The 15513-nt window shown below is 48.7% G+C and overlaps 1 protein-coding gene across 3 annotated transcripts in view; it reads right to left on the reverse strand.

The window, feature by feature from the left end:
• Nucleotides 1-6167: 6167 nt before the first annotated feature.
• KCNN3 (potassium calcium-activated channel subfamily N member 3) overlaps nucleotides 6168-15513 on the reverse strand; it is a 126530-nt gene continuing 117184 nt past the window's right edge. For all 3 annotated transcript variants that reach the window (XM_072114530.1, XM_072114531.1, XM_072114532.1), the window contains 4 exons: nucleotides 13461-13571; nucleotides 9353-9480; nucleotides 7866-7935; nucleotides 6168-7001 (listed from right to left, as the gene is read on the reverse strand). In XM_072114530.1, coding sequence (XP_071970631.1) covers nucleotides 6705-7001; nucleotides 7866-7935; nucleotides 9353-9480; nucleotides 13461-13571 — 606 coding nt within the window. In that variant the 3' untranslated portion in view covers nucleotides 6168-6704. The remainder of the gene's footprint in view (nucleotides 7002-7865; nucleotides 7936-9352; nucleotides 9481-13460; nucleotides 13572-15513) is intronic.

A 15513-nucleotide genomic window follows, 5' to 3' on the forward strand; every position in this document is an offset into this window, starting at 1 on the left:
TCCTAGTTACAGCATGGGCCCCTGGCTGTAGATAGATACATAGGGGAAGGTGGATTGTAGCTCCATTCCCTAGTTACAGCATGGGCCCCCGGCTGTAGATAGATACATAGGGGAAGGTGGATTGTAGCTCCATTCCCTAGTTACAGCATGGGCCCCCAGCTGTAGATAGATACATAGGGGAAGGTGGATTGTAGCCCCATTTCCTAGTTACAGCATGGGCCCCCGGCTGTAGATAGATACATAGGGGAAGGTGGATTGTAGCCCCATTTCCTAGTTACAGCATGGGCCCCCGGCTGTAGATAGATACATAGGGGAAGGTGGATTGTAGCCCCATTCCCTAGTTACAGCATGGGCCCCCGGCTGTAGATAGATACATAGGGGAAGGTGGATTGTAGCTCCATTCCCTAGTTACAGCATGGGCCCCCGGCTGTAGATAGATACATAGGGGAAGGTGGATTGTAGCCCCATTCCCTAGTTACAGCATGGGCCCCCGGCTGTAGATAGATACATAGGGGAAGGTGGATTGTAGCCCCATTCCCTAGTTACAGCATGGGCTCCCGGCTGTAGATAGATACATAGGGGAAGGTGGATTGTAGCCCCATTCCTTAGTTACAGCATGGGCCCCCGGCTGTAGATAGATACATAGGGGAAGGTGGATTGTAGCTCCATTCCCTAGTTACAGCATGGGCCCCCGGCTGTAGATAGATACATAGGGGAAGGTGGATTGTAGCCCCATTTCCTAGTTACAGCATGGGCCCCTGGCTGTAGATAGATACATAGGGGAAGGTGGATTGTAGCTCCATTCCCTAGTTACAGCATGGGCCCCGGCTGTAGATAGATACATAGGGGAAGGTGGATTGTAGCCCCATTTCCTAGTTACAGCATGGGCCCCTGGCTGTAGATAGATACATAGGGGAAGGTGGATTGTAGCTCCATTCCCTAGTTACAGCATGGGCCCCGGCTGTAGATAGATACATAGGGGAAGGTGGATTGTAGCTCCATTCCCTAGTTACAGCATGGGCCCCCAGCTGTAGATAGATACATAGGGGAAGGTGGATTGTAGCCCCATTTCCTAGTTACAGCATGGGCCCCCGGCTGTAGATAGATACATAGGGGAAGGTGGATTGTAGCCCCATTTCCTAGTTACAGCATGGGCCCCCGGCTGTAGATAGATACATAGGGGAAGGTGGATTGTAGCCCCATTCCCTAGTCTACAGCATGGGCCCCCGGCTGCAGATACATAGGGGAAGGTGGATTATAGCTTCATTCCCTAGTTACAGCATGGGCCCCCGGCTGTACATAGATACATAGGGGAAGGTGGATTGTAGCTCCATTCCCTAGTTACAGCATGGGCCCCCGGCTGTAGATAGATACATAGGGGAAGGTGGATTATAGCTTCATTCCCTAGTTACAGCATGGGCCCCCGGCTGTACATAGATACATAGGGGAAGGTGGATTGTAGCTCCATTCCCTAGTTACAGCATGGCCCCCCGGCTGTAGATACATAGGGGAAGGTGGATTGTAGCTCCATTCCCTAGTTACAGCATGGGCCCCCGGCTGTAGATAGATACATAGGGGAAGGTGGATTGTAGCTCCATTCCCTAGTTACAGCATGGGCCCCTGGCTGTAGATAGATACATAGGGGAAGGTGGATTGTAGCCCCATTCCCTAGTTACAGCATGGGCCCCCGGCTGTAGATAGATACATAGGGGAAGGTGGATTGTAGCTCCATTCCCTAGTTACAGCATGGGCCCCCGGCTGTAGATAGATACATAGGGGAAGGTGGATTGTAGCCCCATTCCCTAGTTACAGCATGGGCCCCCGGCTGTAGATAGATACATAGGGGAAGGTGGATTGTAGCTCCATTCCCTAGTTACAGCATGGGCCCCCGGCTATAGATACATAGGGGAAGGTGGATTGTAGCTCCATTCCCTAGTTACAGCATGGGCCCCGGCTGTAGATAGATACATAGGGGAAGGTGGATTGTAGCTCCATTCCCTAGTCTACAGCATAGGCCCCCGGCTGTAGATAGATACATAGGGGAAGGTGGATTGTAGCCCCATTCCCTAGTTACAGCATGGGCCCCCGGCTGTAGATAGATACATAGGGGAAGGTGGATTGTAGCCCCATTCCCTAGTTACAGCATGGGCCCCCGGCTGTAGATAGATACATAGGGGAAGGTGGATTGTAGCCCCATTCCCTAGTTACAGCATGGGCCCCCGGCTGTAGATAGATACATAGGGGAAGGTGGATTGTAGCCCCATTCCCTAGTTACAGCATGGGCTCCCGGCTGTAGATAGATACATAGGGGAAGGTGGATTGTAGCCCCATTCCTTAGTTACAGCATGGGCCCCCGGCTGTAGATAGATACATAGGGGAAGGTGGATTGTAGCTCCATTCCCTAGTTACAGCATGGGCCCCCGGCTGTAGATAGATACATAGGGGAAGGTGGATTGTAGCCCCATTTCCTAGTTACAGCATGGGCCCCTGGCTGTAGATAGATACATAGGGGAAGGTGGATTGTAGCTCCATTCCCTAGTTACAGCATGGGCCCCCGGCTGTAGATAGATACATAGGGGAAGGTGGATTGTAGCTCCATTCCCTAGTTACAGCATGGGCCCCCGGCTGTAGATAGATACATAGGGGAAGGTGGATTGTAGCCCCATTCCCTAGTTACAGCATGGGCCCCCGGCTGTAGATAGATACATAGGGGAAGGTGGATTGTAGCTCCATTCCCTAGTTACAGCATGGGCCCCCGGCTGTAGATAGATACATAGGGGAAGGTGGATTGTAGCCCCATTCCCTAGTTACAGCATGGGCCCCCGGCTGTAGATAGATACATAGGGGAAGGTGGATTGTAGCCCCATTCCCTAGTTACAGCATGGGCTCCCGGCTGTAGATAGATACATAGGGGAAGGTGGATTGTAGCCCCATTCCTTAGTTACAGCATGGGCCCCCGGCTGTAGATAGATACATAGGGGAAGGTGGATTGTAGCTCCATTCCCTAGTTACAGCATGGGCCCCCGGCTGTAGATAGATACATAGGGGAAGGTGGATTGTAGCCCCATTTCCTAGTTACAGCATGGGCCCCTGGCTGTAGATAGATACATAGGGGAAGGTGGATTGTAGCTCCATTCCCTAGTTACAGCATGGGCCCCGGCTGTAGATAGATACATAGGGGAAGGTGGATTGTAGCCCCATTTCCTAGTTACAGCATGGGCCCCTGGCTGTAGATAGATACATAGGGGAAGGTGGATTGTAGCTCCATTCCCTAGTTACAGCATGGGCCCCGGCTGTAGATAGATACATAGGGGAAGGTGGATTGTAGCTCCATTCCCTAGTTACAGCATGGGCCCCCGGCTGTAGATAGATACATAGGGGAAGGTGGATTGTAGCTCCATTCCCTAGTTACAGAATGGGCCCCCAGCTGTAGATAGATACATAGGGGAAGGTGGATTGTAGCCCCATTTCCTAGTTACAGCATGGGCCCCCGGCTGTAGATAGATACATAGGGGAAGGTGGATTGTAGCCCCATTTCCTAGTTACAGCATGGGCCCCCGGCTGTAGATAGATACATAGGGGAAGGTGGATTGTAGCCCCATTTCCTAGTTACAGCATGGGCCCCGGCTGTAGATAGATACATAGGGGAAGGTGGATTGTAGCTCCATTCCCTAGTTACAGCATGGGCCCCCGGCTATAGATACATAGGGGAAGGTGGATTGTAGCTCCATTCCCTAGTTACAGCATGGGCCCCTGGCTGTAGATAGATACATAGGGGAAGGTGGATTGTAGCTCCATTCCCTAGTTACAGCATGGGCCCCCGGCTGTAGATAGATACATAGGGGAAGGTGGATTGTAGCCCCATTCCCTAGTTACAGCATGGGCCCCTGGCTGTAGATAGATACATAGGGGAAGGTGGATTGTAGCTCCATTCCCTAGTAACAGCATGGGTCCCCGGCTGTAGATAGATACATAGGGGAAGGCGGATTGTAGCCCCATTCCCTAGTTACAGCATGGGCCCCCGGCTGTACATAGATACATAGTGGAAGGTGGATTGTAGCTCCATTCCCTAGTCTACAGCACGGGCCCCCGGCTGTAGATAGATACATAGGGGAAGGTGGATTGTAGCCCCATTCCCTAGTTACAGCATGGGCCCCCGGCTATAGATACATAGGGGAAGGTGGATTATAGCCCCATTCCCTAGTTACAGCATGGGCCCCCGGCTGTAGATAGATACATAGGGGAAGGTGGATTGTAGCTCCATTCCCTAGTTACAGCATGGGCCCCCGGCTGTAGATAGATACATAGGGGAAGGTGGATTGTAGCCCCATTCCCTAGTTACAGCATGGGCCCCCGGCTGTAGATAGATACATAGGGGAAGGTGGATTGTAGCTCCATTCCCTAGTTACAGCATGGGCCCCTGGCTGTAGATACATAGGGGAAGGTGGATTGTAGCCCCATTCCCTAGTTACAGCATGGGCTCCCGGCTGTAGATAGATACATAGGGGAAGGTGGATTGTAGCCCCATTCCCTAGTTACAGCATGGGCCCCCGGCTGTAGATAGATACATAGGGGAAGGTGGATTGTAGCTCCATTCCCTAGTTACAGCATGGGCCCCTGGCTGTAGATACATAGGGGAAGGTGGATTGTAGCCCCATTCCCTAGTTACAGCATGGGCTCCCGGCTGTAGATAGATACATAGGGGAAGGTGGATTGTAGCTCCATTCCCTAGTTACAGCATGGGCCCCCGGCTATAGATACATAGGGGAAGGTGGATTATAGCCCCATTCCCTAGTTACAGCATGGGCCCCCGGCTGTAGATAGATACATAGGGGAAGGTGGATTGTAGCTCCATTCCCTAGTTACAGCATGGGCCCCCGGCTATAGATACATAGGGGAAGGTGGATTGTAGCTCCATTCCCTAGTTACAGCATGGGCCCCTGGCTGTAGATAGATACATAGGGGAAGGTGGATTGTAGCCCCATTCCCTAGTTACAGCATGGGCCCCCGGCTATAGATACATAGGGGAAGGTGGATTGTAGCCCCATTCCCTAGTTACAGCATGGGTCCCCGGCTGTAGATAGATACATAGGGGAAGGTGGATTGTAGCCCCATTCCCTAGTTACAGCATGGGCCCCCGGCTGTAGATAGATACATAGGGGAAGGTGGATTGTAGCCCCATTCCCTAGTTACAGCATGGGCTCCCGGCTGTAGATAGATACATAGGGGAAGGTGGATTGTAGCCCCATTCCCTAGTTACAGCATGGGCCCCCGGCTATAGATACATAGGGGAAGGTGGATTGTAGCTCCATTCCCTAGTTACAGCATGGGCCCCCGGCTGTAGATAGATACACAGGGGAAGGTGGATTGTAGCTCCATTCCCTAGTTACAGCATGGGCCCCCGGCTATAGATACATAGGGGAAGGTGGATTGTAGCCCCATTCCCTAGTCTACAGCATGGGCCCCTGGCTGTAGATACATAGGGGAAGGTGGATTGTAGCCCCATTCCCTAGTTACAGCATGGGCTCCCGGCTGTAGATAGATACATAGGGGAAGGTGGATTGTAGCTCCATTCCCTAGTTACAGCATGGGCCCCCGGCTATAGATACATAGGGGAAGGTGGATTATAGCCCCATTCCCTAGTTACAGCATGGGCCCCCGGCTGTAGATAGATACATAGGGGAAGGTGGATTGTAGCTCCATTCCCTAGTTACAGCATGGGCCCCCGGCTGTAGATAGATACATAGGGGAAGGTGGATTGTAGCTCCATTCCCTAGTTACAGCATGGGCCCCCGGCTATAGATACATAGGGGAAGGTGGATTGTAGCCCCATTCCCTAGTTACAGCATGGGCCCCCGGCTGTAGATAGATACACAGTGATTCATATACCACATCCTGGTCATCTCTCACCTTGCTTGGACCTCTTGGGTCATATTTATCTGGTTTTTGGTTGCGTCTTGGTGCAAAAATACATAGAGAAGTGGTGAGCGCCCACATATAGCGCAGGTAGATGTATGTTGCGCAGCAAGTAACGGATTATTTGCCGTCACCACCCTCAAAGCTAATAAGGTACAGTTGTGTACCATCATTTTGCGTCTCCTAGTTTGTTGAATATAAGTGTAGCATATATATGCCAAGCACAGAAATTCAGCGTGTGAAAGCACAAGGACTCCCGTGTACTTTTAATTGCAAGACCCACTGACATCAACCTTGCGTTCATTTGACCTTTCATCTAGAGCGGGCCTTAGGTAGGCCTTACCACTAGGGGGCGCACTCTTGGTTGTGACAGTAATGGCCTTCAATGTGCAGGCACTTATAAAGACATCTGTAAGAAGAGGATGAGGACTTTGGAAAGGGTAGAATTTGCTTGCAGTGGCAATAGCCCCCATGGAAGTGCCGGGACATTGGAGGGCAGTGTTAGAAGGAGGAAGATCAGGGAAGGAGTTGGCAGGAGGAAGTGGGATTGTAATCATTTCTTCTCTGCTAAGCATGGCAGGTTACTTGGCAGTGAATGAGAAGGTGCGCCATAGTCTCTCAAGTAGTTCCTCATGTTGAGTGCCAGCTTGCCGACAAGATGTTCTACTCAATATTAGCTGAGATTACGTGATTTTTAGGTAGCCAGCATTCCCGACGTCTCCTATAAAATCCTACTGAGGGCACGCTATGACTTGGAGGTCTACCCTCCACAACACAAGTCTGGCCAGTCAGCAGCTACTGGAGCTGGTGTGCGGTGTGGGGAAAGACGCTGAACTTATCCCCATAGGACTGTCTGATAGAGGAGTTTGTGGTGTACCAACCGCAACCCCCAGCGCCCGTGACTCCAGTATGACGGAGAGAAGATGCTGCTGCTGTTGGCGCAGGGCATCCACGATCAGGACAGGAAGAGTATTAAATGTGGAAGTGATCTGGTCCAGCTTGGTTTCTAGATTTCCAATCTGTTTCTCTAAGTCCTCGCTGCGGTCGTTGAGCTCGGTTATAAGATCGTACATCACGCTCTGCATCTGCGGACAATGATAAAATTTAGGGTCATTTGATTTTTATAGTATGGCTAAAAATGTAAAGAAGGCCATCAAGGTCACCCAATGGATGGAAAAGGGAAAGGTCAAGACTGAAGAGAAGGGATGTGGTGATTGTATAACATTACACGTTACTCTGACGTAAGAAATATCCAATCCAGCTCCAGAGCTTTGCTAGTTCACAGATTCATAGCCCTCATGGTATGAACCTCTGGAGATTGAACCTCATTTTTTACAACTCATTAGGGCTCATTTACTTACCCGCTCCAGTCGTAATCCCGCGGTGCGTTGTCCGACGTGGATTCGGGTTCTGCCAGATTCACTAAGGTCGTGCGCCCAATATCCAGCTGGTGTCGCTGCTGCGCCGAGGTCCGGCGGAGTTCACCTTCCTCCCCCCAGGTGCATGTAAGTGTTTGATTTTTCAACAAAATTCCTTTTTTAAATTCTGTCGGGAATCAGTCGGGTTTTCCGCCGGCCACGCCCCCCCGATCGCGCAAAAGCCAACACCGAAATCCGATCGGATGCACCAAAATCCCGGCGGAATTCGGCACAAAAATGGAAAAAGTCGGGAAACCCAACGAAAGTGCGGCTGCGGAGCCCTTAGTAAATGAGCCCCACTGGCATCCTTTTCAAAGACTGGTGACCAGAACTGAACCCCATATTCTAGATGTGACCAAATGAATGTTTTGTAAATTGATAATATTACATCCCTGTGATGAGAGTCCACACTTCATATAAAACATGACAAGATCCTGCTGCCTTTAGAGGAAAATAATTTATTGAAGCTTCATGGTGTTAGCTAACCAAGTACACGAACCGACCAAGAAGACACACAGACTACACACTTACTTTGGAGAGATCCACCAAGGTGTTGGCTTGGTCACTCAATTTCCGCTGCTCCATCTTCACACTCCGTAACCTGAAAAACAAACCAGTGGCAGGCGGTCATTGACACATTGAGGTCATCAACTTGTCAAATTTTGTGAAAAACTACGTGTCTTTATTTAGAGTTTAACAATTTAAGACCAAGACCAAACGTCCAATGACGATCTTCATTGTGATTGTAGAAGTAAATATTGGAAGAGGTCCGTAAGTAACAAAATACATGGGAAGATCACAGATATTATGAATACATCGTTGTAGCTGCAGCATTAAAGGAAACAAACCACCTAAAAACAGAAAAACCTATTACCAATTATACTCGAGTATAAGCTGAGGTACCTAATTTTACCACAAAAAAATGGGAAAACATATTGGGGCAGATTTATCAAGCTGTCTGAAAGTCAGAATATTTATAGTTGCCCATGGCAATCAATCACAGCTCCCCTTTAAAATATAAATGAGCACTGATGACATGAAAGCTGGGCTGCGATTGGTTGCCATGGGCAACTAAAAATATTTTGACTTTCAGACAGCTTGATAAATCTGCCCATTGACTTGAGTATAAGCCTAGGGTGGGAAATACATTGGTCACAGCCTCCAGCCAGTATATAGCTGGCCAGTGCACCCTAGTATATAGCCAGCCCACTGCCCCCTGGTATATAGCCTGCCAGCCCCTGCCCCCCAGTATACAGCCAGCCCCTGCCCCCCCCAGTATATAGCCTGCCACCCCTGCCCCCAGTATACAGCCAGCCCCTGCCCCCTCAGTATATAGCCTGCCCCCCAGCATATAGCCAGCCCCTTCCCCCCTGGTAAATAGCCTGTCAGCCCCTGCCCTCTGTATACAGCCAGACCCTACCTATACAGCCTGCCAGCCCTTGCCCCCAAATATATAGCCTGACAGCCCCTGCCCCACCAGTATATAGCTATAAGCCCCTGCCCCCTCAGTATATAGGCTGCCAGCCCCTTCCACACTAGTGTATAGCCAGCAGCTCCTGCCCTCCAGTATATAGCCAGCCCATCCCCAAAGTATAAAGCCAGCAGCCCCAGCCCCCCCCCCCCCAGGATATAGCCAGCCCATTCCCCAAGTATATAGGCGGCTATCCCCTTCCCCGAGCATGCCAAGCCTATACATGCCGCCAGCATCGCAAGAGGAGCCAAAGAAACTCAGAGGACCCCGAAGATGGAGCCGAAGCACCTGAAGCAAGAAGAGGACGTGGGATCGAGGTGAAGAGGAGTGGGGGTGAGTATTAATAGTTTTTTTTATGTTTTTAGGTGGTTAGTTTTCTTTAAGTTTCTATCATGTAACAGCTTTCCCTCCCAACTACCCTACACCCATGATTGAAGTTCTGGCAGCATGCCATTTCCCAACCTTCTCAGAGCTCATTGCCTCCCAATATTCGGGAAAAAGGACAGGCGGCCCCATACACACACCCTTGTTACGACCTCTCACTTACTGATGAATGGCCTGCAGAAACTTCCTTTGGTGCTTGCGGACTTTAGCATGGTCAATCTTCTTGAGTAGTTTTGTGTGCTTGTAAATCAACCATGTTTCCCGGAGGACGTTGGCTGCTGCGTTTTTTATCTGCAATGCGATAATATAATAATGATAATAATAATAATATAAAACCAGGACAGTGACTAGATTATAATCAATCCCATCCACCATTTGTTATCCGGGATGATCAGCCTCGTCTCCTTTCATGCTTTCGACCTTCATCTCATCCATTTCACTCATTACCCGTTCTTATGTCTTCCATCTTACCTAATTAATTTCATCCATCATCTTTAATCAGCGATCTCCTCGTGAACCAACCTCCTACAGTAAACCAGTCATCCTCAGGCTGAACGACCCGGCATGATCAGACGTGTTATATATACCTTGTCATCATTCATCTCCTCTCTTCTCCACAATCTTGTCATCCGTCTCGTCTCCAGTTTGGTGACATCTACCTTGTCTACAACATGTCACCATCTATCTTGTCTATGCTACGTCATTCTACACCATTCATCAGCCACCTTCTCTACGTGGCATCATCTATGTTATCTACAACAGTGCTCCCCAACCTTTTTGTATCTGGGGACCGCCTGCACCCAAAAAATGTTTTACCGGGAACCGGGCCGGGTAACCCTCTTATAATGGTCTGTGGAAAATAATATTGTGTGCCCCACAAACAGTCCATATCTAACCCCATCCCATATAATTTCCTGCAGCCCCTGGACTAAAAGGCCCCCTTTACTGCAGCTGCCATTTTTTCTGCAGCCCTTGTCTTGATAAGAAGACAACAGAAAAGAGGACATTATAATACCCATTTTTCTATAGCCCCAAAAACATATAATGTCCCCTTGTCTTTGGGCTTTTCATTTTGAGGAAAAATATACATACTACATATACGCATATGTAAACCGAGGTACCTAATTTTACCACAAAAAAATAGGGAAACTTGACCTTGACTATCGGCCTAGGGTGTGAATTGTAGCTGCTACTCTTAATAAAGTGTCCAGCAGCAGCCCTCCCTCACTAATAAATTGTCCAGCAGCAGCCTCCCCTCACTATTAACATGTACAGCAGCGGTCCCCCTCACTATTAACAAGTCCCAGCAGCAGCCTCCCCTCACTAATAAATTGTCCAGCAGCAGCCTCCCCTCACTAGTAACATGTACAGCAGCGGTCTCCCCTCACTAATAACATGTCCCAGCAGCGGCCTCCCCTCACTAATAAAATGTCCATCAGCAGCCTCCCCTCACTAATAATATGTCCGGCAGCGGCCTCCCCTCACTAATAACATGAACAGCAGTGGCCCACCTCACTAATAATACGTCCAGCAGCGGCCTCCCCTCACTAATAACATGTCCAGCAGCGGCCTCCCCTCACTAATAACATGAACAGCAGCGACCTCCACTCACTAATAACATGAACAGCAGCGACCTCCCCTCACTAATAACATGTCCAGCAGTGGCCTCCCCTCACTAATAACCTGTCCCAGCAGTCTCCTCCCCTCACTAATCACATGTCCAGCAGCGGCCTCCCTCACTACTAACATGTCCAACAGTGGCCGCCCCTGACTAATAACATGTCCAGCAGTGGCCTCCTTTCACTAATAACATCTGCAGCAGCTGCCTCCCCTCAATAGTAAAATATCTAGCAGCAGCCTCCCCTCACTGCTAACATGTCCAGCAGTGGCCTCCCTCACTGCTAACATGTCCCAGCAGTGACCTCCCCTCACTAATAAAATGTCCAGCAGTGGCATCCCTCACTAATAACATGTCCAGCAGTGGCCTCCCTCACTAATAACATGTCCAGCAGTGGCCTCCTCTCACTAATAAGATGTCCAGCAGCGGCCTCCCCTCACTAATAAGATGTCCAGCAGCAGCTTCCCCTCACTAATAACATGTCCAGCAACGGCCTCCCCTCACTAATAACTTGTCCTGCAGCAGCAGCTTCCCTTCACTAATAACATGTCCAGCAGCGGCCTCCCTCACTAATAAACTGTACAGCAGTGGCCTCCCTAATTAACAAATTGTGTCCGTAGCAGCCTCCCCACCATTAATGAAATGTCCACAGCAAAACCCCCAATGCAATGCCCCCAACAGTGATCCACCCAATGAAATATCCGTGGCAGAACTGCCACCCATAAAATGTCCCCAGCAGTGCTCCCCTGCATATGACATGGACGCAGCAGAGGCCCTCTAAAATGTCACTAGCAATGATCCCCATCCATCCTATCTACACTAGGCCATCATCCATCCTATCTACACTAGGCCATCATCCATCCTATCTACACTAGGCCATCATCCATCCCATCTACACTAGTCCATCATCCATCCCATCTACACTAGTCCATCATCCATCCCATCTACACTAGGCCATCATCCATCCCATCTACACTAGGCCATCATCCATCCCATCTACACTAGGCCATCATCCATCCCATCTACACTAGTCCATCATGCATCCTATCTACACTAGTCCATCATGCATCCTATCTACACTAGTCCATCATGCATCCTATCTACACTAGTCCATCATGCATCCTATCTACACTAGTCCATCATCCATCCTATCTACACTAGTCCATCATCCATCCTATCTACACTAGTCCATCATCCATCCTATCTACACTAGGCCATCATGCATCCTATCTACACTAGGCCATCATGCATCCTCTCTACACTAGGCCATCATGCATCCTCTCTACACTAGTTCATCATCCATCCTATCTACACTAGTCCATCATGCATCCTATCTACACTAGGCCATCATGCATCCTCTCTACACAAGGCCATCATCCATCCTATCTACACTAGGCCATCATGCATCCTCTCTACACCAGGCCATCATCCATCCTATTTACACCAGGCCATCATCCATCCTATCTACACTAGGCCATCATCCATCCTATCTACACTAGGCCATCATCCATCCTATCTACACTAGGCCATCATCCATCCTATCTACACTAGGCCATCATGCATCCTATCTACACTAGGCCATCATGCATCCTATTTACACCAGGCCATCATCCATCCTATTTACACCAGGCCATCATCCATCCTATCTACACTAGTCCATCATCCATCCTATCTACACTAGGCCATCATCCATCTCTTCTACACTAGGCCATCATCCATCCTATCTACACCAGGCCATCATCCATCCTATCTACACCAGGCCATCATCCATCCTCTCTACACTAGGCCATCATCCATCTCTTCTACACTGTGAGAAGTCATTTTGTCTACGCCACATCTTTAGTCATCTCCACCTTTCACCATCCGTCTCATCTACACCACATCATCGTCCTTCCCCCACACTTTACGTCACAATTCATCTGGGTCGTGTCATCATCCACATTATGACATCATTATATGTTATTTACCCTTTGAATAAAGGAAGTCATGACTAAAAAAAATGGTGGCTAGGAGCACTGGATGTACCCCCTGGCTCATTTACTGGGTTATAATGTTGGCATTAGAACCATAATTTAGGATAAGAAGGAATATGACAAGGCACCAGCGTTCTGTAGCCAAAACTGCATGGAAGTGCCTCCCGGTGCTACCAGCAGAGAGCAGCCTAGCACTGACAACACGAGGCTTACATGTATTTTTACTCCTTTGTATTCAACACTTTTTGTGATGATCTTTTTTTATAAAGCCTAGAATCCTTGTGCGCTGCTGTGTCACATAGCCTGGAGCCATCACTATCTTCTCCAAGCACATTAGAGGATGGCATGTTAGGCTTCACTCGTACGACATCTTACAACTGTAACGTGTTTGCATCGATCCTACGAAGATGTCCTGACGTCTGAATCTGTAGACCAGGGCTGTTCAAGATGCAGCCATGAGCTTTTTCATTCCATCTTTTCCATTCTATATGTACTTTCTCTTCCGAGACATTGGCCTCAAATGAGGATCTTCCAGCGCCTCAGAACCACCACCATGACTATACAAGGCCAATATCTGCTAAGCATTTGACATGGATTTAGACGTTGTGAATGGCCATTTCTCCTCGCATTGATGTTTGCCTCTCTCCTCCATCTTATTTGGCTCACTCTAGATAACTTACCCGTTTTGTTAGCTGTGTATCCATCATAAAGTTATGGACGTGCTTTTCAGCTTTGGTAAGCTCCAGCTTTCGAGCAACCACAGCCACCACTAAGGCAGTACAACCAGCACCCTGCAGGGGGACAATAAGAAAGGAGACGTCTTTAATGCATTCACCATTTTTCTCCCTGGATGAGCTCAGCCCAACCCACCCAATTTTCTGCTTGCAAATTTCTATCTTTTACTGACAGAAAGAACAGTAGGTTTCACTTCCCGGGGGAGCCCTGCTCTATAACACTTCATTGTCTCGCCTTTGCAGCTGCTCGGACTGAGAGATTCTGCTGCTTATTTCCACTTACAGAGGCTTATTCTGCCCATCTACCCCAGCCAAGAAAAATGATGTCATCGCTCCAGCACTTGCTGCGAGCACCAGCTGTAAGATGTGTGTAGGATGATGGGCAGCTATCAATTTTTTATTAATTTAGTATTATTAAAAATTATCTTTAAAAATGAGAGGCAAAGCTTCTTTAACCATCCAGCAAAAGGAACCTGTAGTTGAGTATGAGATTTTTCTGTATGCCATTAAAGGAGCTATACTGTGTGGTCACCACTAAGGGGCATAAAATTGTGTACGGTGGGGGGAGGAGGGGCCAAAAAGTTTCTTCTTGGGGGCATGGGGTACCCAAGTTTGTAACTTTTACCAAACAGGCACTAATATGGAAGAAAAGAAGTAACATGGCCGCCGAATTCAATCAATTCAGCTCACGTCTTAAGACTTTAAAAAAAGGTACGTCTTAAGAAGCACAAGCTCCCATGTACATGGCAACACTTGACACGAGTATTGAACTTGCTATGTCGGAAGTTAAAACTTTGTAAAGGTTTGGAGCTGGGTGCCTTATGATAGACGTGTCTTTGTTGTGTCAGGGTCGGAGGTGTAGCTGCTGCAGGATAGGTTGTAGGTGAACAGGTGGCACTGTGATTGTGCTATAGTCTACTGCATTAGTAAAGGGGCAAATGTCTTCGGGCCATGAGGGGGACAACTGCTGGCTCTGGGCACTTATTTGGTAATTTTCCCGTGGGAAATATAAAGACGTACAACAATCTGTCTTTGTCCAGGTCCGCAGTAGAGATGACCTCACCAAACAGTTGATGTTTGGGGCTGTGCCTCGTTCACATAATGTTTTCAGTATTGTGGAAGACCGGGACACACTTGTGATGAGCAGATGAATGAGCCTAATAAAAAACCGGCTCATCCGCCCAGACCCTGATCGCCTCGGAAAGCCACGGTCCTTTAAATAGACACGATCAGACTGGCTGCTGCTCCTCTCCCTTCCCAACCTGCCAAGTATTTTCTATGTCCCCATTGAAAGGCTTCCGTCTGGTTTCCCTCCTTCTCATTAAGCTCCATTCTTGTAAGCTCCTAATTACGGGAACATCAAGCGCCAAGTTGTCATGTTACATTGTCTCTGGATCATCCAGCCCTCCTCCGGTTTATACTTGTATACTGTACCTGCACTTATAACAGTAGGACTTTAGCCCACCACCCCCATGTTTAATACTACCCCAAGCTCATTATGTCTCTATACTTCTACTTTCTATATGGCCCTTTACAGTTAATGGAAGCAATGGATTCCCTGATAGCATCACCTTCTATTAAACAAGAGGTCACGGTTACGACCTATGGGGGTCAATACATTTTCAAACTGACCCTCCACCAAGAAAACACATTTTTACTTTAAATTAATTGACAATTGTTTGGAAGGGACTGCCCCCTGTCACCTGCACCAATCAGACTCTGTGTAAACACATGGATCCGGACTCCGTTTCCCGGTAGTGGCCAAAAGGTGCAACTACAACCGAGGCTCCGATTCACTTTCAATTGGAGCCACAGCTGCAGTGACAACACCAGAACATGGAAAGTACGATAGTGTATACTAAAATATCCCTCTGTCCTTAAGGGTTGTTGCTGTGACTGGCATACTAATCTGCAGAGCCCTGTCCTTACCCATGCTCCCCGCTGTGTCAGTCCGAGCTGCTTTCCTGAAATTGGATTCTTAGACTTTTACGCTGAGTAT

This window comes from Engystomops pustulosus, chromosome 7, assembly GCF_040894005.1.
Source record: "Engystomops pustulosus chromosome 7, aEngPut4.maternal, whole genome shotgun sequence".
Lineage (NCBI taxonomy): Eukaryota > Metazoa > Chordata > Amphibia > Anura > Leptodactylidae > Engystomops > Engystomops pustulosus.